Source organism: Bombus pyrosoma, linkage group LG10, assembly GCF_014825855.1.
Source record: "Bombus pyrosoma isolate SC7728 linkage group LG10, ASM1482585v1, whole genome shotgun sequence".
Taxonomy (NCBI): domain Eukaryota; kingdom Metazoa; phylum Arthropoda; class Insecta; order Hymenoptera; family Apidae; genus Bombus; species Bombus pyrosoma.
The window spans coordinates 3,614,718-3,626,908 of record NC_057779.1 but is presented as its reverse complement, the minus strand read 5'-3'; the positions used below and the strand labels follow the sequence as shown (position 1 = coordinate 3,626,908).

The 12,191-nt window shown below is 38.7% G+C and overlaps 1 protein-coding gene across 4 annotated transcripts in view; it reads right to left on the bottom strand.

Annotated features, from left to right (window-relative positions):
* The window catches only part of LOC122572116 (bifunctional heparan sulfate N-deacetylase/N-sulfotransferase), a 367,071-nt gene that overhangs the window by 50,380 nt on the left and 304,500 nt on the right, over positions 1-12,191 (bottom strand). For all 4 annotated transcript variants that reach the window (XM_043736715.1, XM_043736714.1, XM_043736716.1 and 1 more), the window contains one exon: positions 4,682-4,879. In XM_043736715.1, the coding sequence (XP_043592650.1) occupies positions 4,682-4,879 (198 nt within the window). The remainder of the gene's footprint in view (positions 1-4,681; positions 4,880-12,191) is intronic.

The window sequence follows — 12,191 nt, the reverse complement described above, 5'->3', positions numbered from 1 at the left end:
CGAGGGATGAAGCGGCGGCGTGCGTACGGTAAAAAAAAAAAAAAGGGAAGGGGAAAATGTACGAAAGAGATGGTCGATCAGCGTTTTCACCCCCTGGCGACGGGCCGTGGAACGTTTACCCTGTGTCCGCTCTCGTGTCGATGTCACGGGTAACGAGTGTCGCGGCGCAGACTGCATTAGTACAGGGAGAGGGATGCTAAAAAATAACGACGAAACGACAGGAGCGGAGATAGAGGGGGCTGAACTAGAGTGGAGATGCACGGAGGGATGGACCCGATCGATATCACCTGATACATTGTTTTCGGATAAGAAACAGGATAGCTTCGAGCATATCGATGAAATAGTGCGTGCACCACTGTCTATGACACGTTTGATATATTGGAGGATATGCGGCTGTTTAAACAAGAGGAATGCATAAATGATAAATCCCCCGCCAGTTTTTGTCTTACGTTCTGTTCCACGTGTTTTATCGAATGGTTTATGCACGAGAAGGGCGGTCTCGAGGTAGTCCGTGTCACACGGATTGAATTTCCTTTTCTTTATTGCATACGATACTACTGATACATCCTTGGGATCTGCCCTGATAAAATGATTAATAACTACGTTTGATGAAACCAATGTTTATGGAATGGTACGGGTAATCGGTGTAATGGATGAATTGTTGTACGTGGCAGCGCTGGGCGAACGTCGCGCGTGATGGATAGAGTTGTCTGGCTACGATCGGAATCATTCTACTCGAACTCTGCGCGACGCGTGGGCCATGATACCTCTTTGCTTATTTGCCTCGCTTTCACGATCGCGAAGAGTTGTAAATCGAGCTGTGTACGTAACCAGTGACTAGTTTATGGGAAAGATAATTTTTTTATTGACGATATAAATATTACTGTTCTCATGTATATGGTGTCAAAGAAATAAAGGACTACAATTTTGAAAAATTTGATCATCGAGGTGATCAAAAAATATTGTAAATGTGAGAAATTGATATCTTTTAAAGTAAAATGTAATTTTACATTTGCAAGTATTCGATAGTTAAATATTAAATGTAAATGCTACAATCAGTCCAAAAAGATCTACTATAGAATATTGTATCAGAATTGAAGATTGCCATTAGCACGAATGAAATATCGTAACAAGGTATAACATATTATTTGCTCTCTCATAAGGGTATTTAATGTATCTTCCTTTCATTCGAATACAACATTCGCCGATATAAATTATGTACGTGACATGTGTATACGATCAAATTATCTTGTTGTACAATGTGTAGTATAGATACAGTTTCTATTCATGGTTGTAATTTAGCCGCATTATTTATTGTGAACGAGTAAATTAAGCTCGTTAAATATTCCTGCAAGTAGATACAAAATTACATTTTACACCAAAATTATTGATTTGGGGACCTGCGGTGATTAAACATTACTGATGAATGAAAGAGCTTTTCGGGTAGCACATCATTCAAGTCAAGTTTCTATAAATAATCTACGTTCCCTTGGATAATAAATATTTGAATATATAAGAACACAGGAAAAAGACAAAAATGTTAACATATCAAATAATTATAATGTTCCTACTGTTGTCGTATGAACCGTTTCATCAAAATTTCAATATACAAATTATTCATCATGTTTCGCCATTACACGTAACATAAACTTGCCTGACCATAGATCCATTCTACTTGGAATCTCTATGCCTATGCTCAACGCTTTTAAACATACGTTTCCGAGAAACACACGATTCCAATAAAAATCCGAAAAAATATTAAGGCGAGAAAAACGAATGCTCCCACGACCAAACTTTCCAACCGCAACATCAGCAAACACAACCTTTCGGTGGTTATATGCGTAGTGGGTCTTCGACGAGAGAGGTCGAATTGCTTGGTCAAACACAGGCGTGCCCTGTCCAGTCGGAAATCTCCGAAAACAAAATTTCCCTAGCCAGTCTATAACGCGGCTGAATGTTGTCCGGCGAGTGGATAGCGCTTGGCCGGCACGGTTGCTCGCGTCGGCCTCGATTATCGATTATGAAATTGCACCGGATAAAGCAAACGAGAGGCTGGCCCCGGCTCTTTCTCTCCCTCTACCTCCGCGCGAGGGGTGGTTCTCGCGCGCATGTTAGCCGGACGTGTACAGGTGCGCCGGTTGGCTTTCCGATTATCGGATGACAGGCAGACGACAGTGTGCAACGCACACACGAAACACACACGAGGTGAACGTGTCTCTCTCGCGCCATCCGACTTACACATCCCTTTGTCACGCCATCCGTTCGCGTTACACCACCGATCCGTCCCGCTCGAACACACCATCTACACGTGCATACATACACAGAGACCACGCAACTTCCCATGCTCCCTGTCATACTCTCTGCCCCTGTCACTTTATCCACCTATGATGCTTCATCCAGCTCTACGCAGGGGTGGCTCTATATCGTTAGCCCTATCTGTCTCTATTTGTTATTTTGGCAGAGCTTCGGCGTTCTTTTAATGTTATGTAATTTTCTGTACTTCAGGGACGGCGAGAATATTAGGAACGAAGATCTCGCGAGATTGTTTATCGCGAGTGATCTCGTTATATTTTAGCGTTCTTTCGCGTCTTTTGGATTGAATTACGAGAATTACGTTCTTTATTACTTGCTAGAATCATTGAATCGTGACCGTTAGTGATGCATAGAAGAATCGAGTGTTTGAGACTGCAACGTGAAAGAAAAGCGTATGAGCAGCTAATGTTTTAGGGTAATTCAATTGGATGAGCATAATTTGGGAAATCGCGTAGTTACGATACATAGCGAAGTACAGTTGAATATTTACGTAGGTTGAGATTAGCGTGTGAAAGAAAAGTTCATAGTAGTCCGAGACTTCTAATATAGACGATCGAATATCTTCTGGGAATATTTAGGTATATTTATTTTAATAAGTATACATTAGGCACGTATTTCGTTTTAATACGTTTCCTAATAAAAAAATTGCTAAATAATCCATCTATGGTATTCGTGTAGCGAATTGGTCGCGTTCATGGCAATTTCTTGATGTCATCGAGGCTTGGTTAGCCTTCATGTTGCATTAGCCGGTCGTTATTGCACGATTATCCAAGAATCTGGTGAACTGGTTCTGGCTCAAGGCCTCTGTTAACTCCGTTCGTATTAAGGGCTTTCATGGCGTTAAATTCACCCCTTGCTGCACCTTCTCTGTAATTTTTTTCCGAATCACCGCGAGCGGTTGATAGAGGTCGACTTGTAGGGGGTGGTTTCTTTTATTTTTAGTTTCTTCCAATAGAAATTGCCTTCGTCCAGATTTTTTGGACTCGGAAGCTTTGTTTGTATAAAAAAGAGGCGATTCCATCAATAATAAATTCTGCTACGCCCATTAGGTGTTATTTCCGACCAAAACTCGTTTTTCTTCTTAAAAAATTTCTTATCGGAGGAAATATAATTTAGTTCTTGTTAGTATAACTACCTATATAGTATCAGTATATATATATATGTACCGATTTCTCGTTTCAATTTTATTCTAAAGATAAATTCAATTTTATAGCTTGTGATAAGATTGATCGCGTCAGCTATCGTATAATGCGTAATAATAACGTGCTTTCATATAACGTATTATTGCTGCACGTAATTACATCCACAACTAATTCTCAAAATGACCAGATAAATAAATATAAAAATTAAAATACAACCTTGCTGTCGTTTAAAGTTGCCGCTAGTACGAAGGAGTTTAAATAATGGCAAGACAACACGCGAACAGGCTGCAGAACATCTTAAACGCGAATTAAATCGAGTTAAGATCAAGGATCTTTAAGCACGCGGCTACTTAGCGTGCCATTTTGTCTCGATTAACTAGAACGAGTTTAACCAGGCTCGTTAACAGTAAAATTCCCTACTTTTCTCATTCTCTTGATACAAACTGTACCCTGTTTGTCGTAAATTCGCAATCCTCGATAATAGTCGCATAATGCACTGGCAAACGATAAATATGTGCGCGAGTGTCTTTAATTATCGCAGAGAAAGGAAAGGTAAAAAAAAAAAAAAAAAAAAAAAAGAAAAAAGGAAATAGTGGAGATCACCATCAGAGAGATAACGAAGTCTATTAGGATACGAACAATATCCTTTTCTACTGAAACATGGGGGGAAAATTCCCTCGTTTCTCGTGCGAAACGCTAACGAGATAAAGTTTTCCCAACCGCGACGAAGCGTCTGCGATCCTTTACTCGGATGGAAAACAAACGTATCTCACTCGGCATATCAATGAATTTTGCTAGTAAAAACTTCGACCACGATAACTAGGGGGAACTGTCTATCGGAAAATATCGTTCGGTCTCAATGGAGTTACTCCATATTCCCCTTGTTTCCATGATATTTACTTGTTAATCAAAAAGTATCGATGTTATAGAAGCTCCGATTGCATGCGAAACTGAAATATGTTTCAAATGGCTAAGAATCATAGCGGTGTAAATCAATCTATCGCTAGCTTTTATAAAACAGAAATTCTTCTACATTTATTATTACAAAGAGTCGATTATATCTTGTACCATGACAGAGACTAGAGTTAGAGCTCGATCAATTTCGAAATTGTTGAAAGTTGAACTAGGCGAGTGAATTTGAACTCTCAATATCTTTACGTACACCGCTGTGATCTCCAATCTACCAGATTTTCAGATGTCTGAGACGAAAGATTCGTCGTACTCACTTGATTCGATTGGAGACGAGTAGTTCAGCTATGTTCTTGCCCAGCATGGAATATAGCGTTTCTACGAAGACCAAAACTTTTGGATCCGTCCTCAAACGAGCCTCGCTACGATGATCCGGCGCCGAGGGCAATCTCGTTGCGCCTCTCAACGTCGAACACCTGATTGCCGGCTCTGGTCTAGTATCTCGACGAATCAGACTGAAACAAGATAGAAAATTTTCAGTTACGGTCGATCAATGTAAGATCTTTCGTGGCTAGACATGTTCAGAACAATGGATATTAATTTATTCCTTGTTAAAAATTAATATGGCACAAAGCATAGTTACTAATGATAAGGGTGTAGTCTTCTTTTGGGGGTTAATAACTTAGTTTGTCTGCAATATCTGGACCATCAACATACAGGGTGTAACAGAACACGACCCATTTCGGGGTTAATCAATCATCAATAAAACAATTAAAAAAGTTTGTATTATTATATGTTCCATCTGTCTTCGTTTACGAGATCTAACGAATTTTCTGTTTTGATTTTGCGAAAGATGTTCAGAGTGACCACCTTGCATTTCAATGCAAACCTGATGTTTCCCGAATTTGTTGAGAAGACTTAGATCCGAACCTTAGTATTTCAACATTTTTAATAGGTGACAGATGAAACATATGTTTATAAGAATCTTTCTCATTGTTTTTAATTGTACAATCAGCTCCCAAATCCTTGGTAATATTATAATAATATATAAATTTATGAAATAAAAATTACACTATAATATAATACAATACGTGTTTCTTATAAATTTATCTCAACAATGGAGCCTAGTTTTCTTTTTTTCAAAATTTCGCTATATTTAGCACGAACGCCTCGTTATCGAGCGTTCCGCTCGAGGAACGAGCCATTTTTTCTTCGCGTAACGAGGATAAAGAAGACCAGTGGACGAGATAATGTCGTCGTGTTAGTTGTGTCGCACAAAAGCGGCCGGATTGCTCCACTTGGCATGAATCGCGCGGCATTTTTACGATTACCGATAATCCGTCTGTGTCTCAAAGAGGCCGACAGAGAAGATTCGTTTCGTGGAGAACGATGAAAGAATTCCTTCATCGGGATCGATCGTTACCGAAGCCTGAGTAACTGGAAGCTTTTGAGAAATGCGCCCTTTTCAGCCTTTCGTCTTCAAAGTACTCCTTTTCATCCTTAATCCAGATTTCATCAATCGCATAGATGGAACCATCCGTTTCTGATATGCCTTAAAAGATCATCGGGATCGCCAGATCTTTTTAAATTTTAGTATGTAAATCAGTTCATAATATTTGGATCTCTTTGAGGGATTAAACTCCCATCGAGTTGGAAAATACGTTAAAAGCGTAGTGGAAAATAAAAAAGACGAGACTGAATCGAAAAATAGTTTACGGCATGTAGTAAAAGAAAATTGGATTCATTTGACGACGAAGAAATTAAAACTATAAAGGATTTTTATCATCCAGGGACGAAATATCTATTGGATTTTATAGACAATTAATTTATTGCAACACACTTAATTCCGTGTAATTAAGATTGGTATTAAAAGGTTCATCACTATAACGGTATATATCGATCAAACAGTACCACGAGATTTAATCCTTTATCCGATATTCTATCATCATCCTCAAATGAGATTAACGTTGATAAATGGATTAAATTCTACTTAACTATGATCTGGATTTTATCTGATTACGAAGACCAAAATTACAGTTGATTGTAGCTTCCCACTTTAATCGAAAATCTAGAAATTAATAGGTACTTGTCCTCGATACATTATTCGGTATCAACAGTGCGCTAATACAATTCAACAACGACTAGTAGATAAAACAAAATTTAAAGTACTCTAAAATATGGCTGCATAAATTCCAAGTCTCGAGGTGCTACAGAAATTTAGTTAAGAATATGAATAGCTGTTATCTATGCAAATTCATATCTTCGCGAAACGCAGCTAAAGAAGCGGAACCTAAATAGACTCAACTTCTCGATATTATAACAACAACTTTGTTTCAAACAACTTATATTTACCTATAACACACACTCTTTATCTACCATTGTTCCAATATCCCATAAATATATAAACTTTTGCATCCGAATTACAAATCTTCCATCGATTCGAAGCACTCAATTCCGCCGGAAGTTTCTGCTTATCCACGATACAGCATCCCATACGCCAGAATTATCGCGGAAACATGTTGTTCGACTCTGGTCAGCCGCTCAGCCAGCGAGGATACACCGTTTTTACATTAATGTCGGTCGTCGACGATGAAATGAAACGAACGAACGTAACAAATTTTCCGTGCCCAGTCTCGCGACACGAAACACTTTAAATCGCGACGAACGAGTCGAGAACGGAAAGCTCTCCTCTCCTCTCTCTCTTTCTCTCTCTGTGTTTGTGCGACGCTGTTTCGAGCTTAACGGTGAAACACAGCACGCCTATTTCCGTTCGCAATTTGCCCGACAAAACTCGTCTTGATGTACGTGACCGGTAGCGTAATATCGCGCTGTTTGCCTCGTAATGCCGCAGGTCCGGTTTATCGATCACTCTCGACTCGACTGTGACTTTGTGGCGAAAGGGTCGATGGTCAATGGTTTATCGGACGAAGTCTCGCACCCGACGACGTGCTAATTCCACCCCGCATAATGCATCGTGCCCTTGCACCCTATAGTTGCGAGAATTAACATCGGTTAATAGGTGAGGAGATTCTAAGATGCGAAGGTTCTTGTTAACCCATCGGAACTGTAGCTCGAGGGACATTTGGTTAAGATGTCACATGCAGAGGTTTAAAAATCATAGCAGCGTACTTAGACATTTTGAGAATTGTAATTAATTTTGCTGTAGCGATAAACGGAGAACATTATTTTATAGAAAATAGCAGATGACGATTTTTACAGTACGATTCTTGGTTCTCTATATAATAGGAGAAACAAGGGAGCAACGTAATAAATGTTATAGAATAAATGGCAAACGGCCGACGATTGTTTCCTTTCATTCTTATAGGCTAGTTCTACTATCTCTCCATTTTATCTGTTCGTCACATGTAGCAAGAGAAGGTTGTTCTATACAAATACGTATTATAAATTTCGTACCTTAAATTTCATCAGAAGTGATACAACTATTAATGTTTCTTTAAAAGGTAGGAAGTATATCTATCTTCGCGCATTTTTATTATACGTCTGAGGTGTATATTATTATACGTGTTGGTTTATTAAATAGACGAGTGATAAAATTGTAATAGTCGGTGTATATTAAAGTCACTTTAAATACAAGTACACAGATAGATAGTGTATGCCGGTCGTAATCGTTGCGCGCTCGATACTACTGTTCAACTCTACGCTCGCTATTCGACTGTATGACTCGTTATAATGATTCGTCCTAGAGAGCACGTTCGTCTGTTTGTATCGACCGGTGGTATTGCAAAGAGTTCAAATGTAACTGCGGTTGACGATTCAAAACAACGTTGGCACTCCAAGGCACAACAATATGAGTCTCCTCCGATTCGAATCTTCCGTTGACTCATGTGCCGCTACACATCTGATAGCAGGAACGCAAGAAATCTTGATTCAAAGACTTGGATTACTTCCAATTTTTAGAATAAAAAGAAATCATATTTGCCAAGAATTACGTATTGTAATAATTCATACAGTCCGATTACTTAAAAATTTCAAAATAAAAAAGAAACGAGTCTTTGACGTCTCGAGTTCCGCGCCATTAGACGGAAACGCGAGAATCGCGTGGACTTCCGAGCGGTCCAGAATGAAATCGAATCGCCACCGGCGAAATCTACATCCATAATCGCCGGTATGAAATTCAAATCGAATCTTTTGTGCGGTACGGCACTCGGCCCCGCAGCCCCGCGAACTTTCCGCACAAGTTTTCCCTTGAAAGGAGAAACGCCGCGGAAAGTATGCGGCGTACACTTCGCGGCCAGCATTCAGGGCGTCGTGAACTTCGAATATTTGAAATACTTGAGGCACTTCTTGCCCGAGAAATTATAGAACGCCCTTCTATGCGACGTCGTTCGATACACGCTTCTATAAGAGGCCACTACTATCATGTAAAAATACGAGTATTAATCCTACGTTGAAGTTCTACCGATAATAGTCTCTATCCATAGTTTTTGAAACGTATAATGTGAAATATACTGGCACGAAAATTTGTTCATTTATGAAATATTGATTTTTTTAATATATAGAATTTATCTTTTCATTTAAATTTATTTTAAATTTACCTTTAAATTTATAACAATTTTACCTCCAATCAGACGTCTTAAGACTGAAATCCTGGAGTGCAGATCTGATGGAACTTCACCTAACTAAATGTGTTTTAATAAGATTTCCGCATGGTATAAAAAATACACTTATAAATTATTTGATATTAACTTTAACGTCGTAACTAAAATCCGGAATCTTGGAGTTATTATTGGCGATACGTTAACAATTAATAATACGCTCACATTACGAACATTGTAGCCACTTCATACAGAATTCTTGGATTCTTGAAACGTAGCTGCACTGACAGAGACTCGAGAACTGTAATCCTACGACATAAATCACTTTTCCTTCCTCGCACGAAATATGGCTCATTAATCTGGCAATCTTGTTTAGTCAAACATTGCAGAAAGCTTGGAAGAATGCAGCATTAATTTCTACGATATCTATCTTACAAAACTGGTCAACCGTTATAAATAAAAGGCCACGACTATAAACCAATGATAACTGAATTTAACTTTTAGCCACTCGTTATCAGAAGATCTGTCGCAGATGCAATTTTTCTATACAAAATTTTCTAAACTGCATTGAGCTCTCGAGTTTTGTCGACTTCCATGCACAACCGTGTTTTATCACATCATCAAAGTTTCTTCGTGTGAGTACTCTCACTTCCAAATTCGAACACATCAATACCATAAATAGAATACGCGTTTAAACGATAACATTCACAATTAGATAGACTTTTGGTTCTCTACTATGCAAGGATTTAGGATTTCAACGCATAAAGTACCGGATACGCGTCTATATCTGCTTTTTTGTATACCTTTTTACGTTAAAGAGATTTTTCCGTTTATTTGAATAAATTACATTCAATGAAAAATATTCTATTTCATAAAATTTGGTTTTGAAGTACTTCGTTTCAGTTTGCATTTGGTGATTTAGATGATAAAGTCGTGGGTGATGCTTATAGAAAATAAATTAACCTTTAAGTATCTCTTAACGCCATTTCGCTATTTTGATAGGCATTGAAAAAATTAAATAATTTTTTCTAACGTTTGAATAGTTTAAAACGTTTCGTATGATTGTTTCCGAAACTTGTATAACATCACACTTAGTTGCACATCTGCTACACGTTTTACTAGCGCGTCCTTTAATCTTCCTGGTAAGCGTTCTATGTTAAATGCAGAATTACATGAAACTAGACAACTACTACTGTAACATTACACTTGCACCGCGTGTTTCTATGAATAGGTAGCATTACCAAGAAGATAGCTAAAGTACTCGTACAATCCTCACTAATTTTATCTCAAACAAGCCCTCCGATCCACTAATATTCGAAACTCCGAACGTAAACGTTGGACATCCGTTAAAATCGTCAGTTAAATAATTTATCATTATGTTCTAAAGATTTCAAGCCACAAATGAATACCTTTGCCTTCTGCTCGATTGAATTACCATCGAGTATTAATTACTGCCGAGATATTTTACCCAACCAACTCTATTCTTCATTAAACCAAACGAAAATCAGTCTCAAATATAAAAGAGAAAAATAGTTCGTCAAACACCAGCAGTGTGACTTAAACTCTACGAAAGAAGAGCGTATCGCCTGTAAACTTCGATAATTACAACACTGTAGACATCCATAATTCATAATTTCTACACTTTGACACTTTTATCATTCACTGATTCACTAATAAAATTCACCAATATCACAAATTGAACTTCAGTCACTAACTTAATTCCTCGCATTTATATCCACGCAAGAATTAAACACAGACGCGAAAGTATACCACGATGTAAGTGTATGAAAAGCAGTATACGCACAGGAGAATCAATAAGAGAATCCATAAACCCCATGGGGCCACGAGTTTGATAGACGGCGGCGATGCGACTTAAACTCGATTAAAGAGAAGCAGGTAACCCGTAAAAGCTCGAGACTCAGCTTCATATCCGGAAAGATCCATGCGCATGGTTCACGTGTAAGCTTTCGAATAGGCCACTAATCTGGTTCAAGAGATACGGAACCTCATCCTATCGTGCATCACGGTGTGCTGTACCTGGCGAGTAAGCCTATTAGCGTTGCAGGCTTATTAGTGGATGCCATCTGACCCAAATTCCACGTTTCTATCGGCTGGACCTGGTGGATATACTTAATACGAATTTACGATAACCGTATCGCGATCGAGCGGTAGACAAACGCGGGGAATTCGAATTCTCAAAGTATCTTCGAGATAGTTTGAACGGAGAAGAATCGTTAAAGCGTATTGGTTGACGCGTTATGATACGAATATTCGTTAAATGGGACACGCGCTCGCTTTTCTGCCGGCGTTCCACCATGGCGGAAGCTCTTTATTATCGTCGATGATCGATCGCTCCTGCTTTCTACCCGTAATTGATATTACCTTGATATTACCTCGAGTCGAGCCGTTTGCTTTCTCCCTTTCGCTGTTCGCTGCCTCCAGCCATTCCTCTTCATGTGCAATTTTTAACGAAGAATTATTTTAAAGAGAGGAAGGCCCGAGGTATTCGATAACTAACTGTGTTTGGGTATTTCCATGAACGAACTGGCAGGTATTTTGAATCGAATCCTAATCTTTTGCTGTTTCGTTGTTTAGAAGGCGGAATTAGAAATCTCTGTTGTCTGTTTCAATAAATAATAAATTAACGTTAACCTGTTGACGAAAGATCTTTTATTATACGTAATTTGTACTTAGTAATACAAGCTCGGTCCAATGAACTGAAGTGCAGGCTAGAATTCAAATGGAATTTCGAGAAAAAGAATTTGTGGTTTATTATCTTCTCTGATATTAACGAGGAGAAAGAACAGTTACCAATTATTATAAACAACTTGTTTGATAGTAGTAACATAGCATTTATACTGTGACCATTATTCAAGAAAAAGTTCGAAAGTCGCCCGATTATTTTACTCAAAATAACCAACGAAAAAATACAGCGAAACATTAGAAAATTCTACATGACCCATAGCGAACTTTAAACTTTGATTATCACGCGGCAAGAAGTTCGAAGAGCAACTGACCTTCGAGCGCCAACGGTGAATAGCCATGGTTTCTTGATGAGCATGTACTTACAATGTACGATTGGAATTATTCAACGTGTACGTCACGGAATTCAACGCTTTAGTTAACAACATCGACCTCGATAGTATGATTACTTAAGGTGGTACATCAACGAAATACCTGCCTCTTGGGTTGCATCAACATCCTTGTAAATCTCCGGTAAGAGTTTCCGCCGGCTTACTCGCGTTTCTCGTTAACTTTGCAGCCCCTTGTC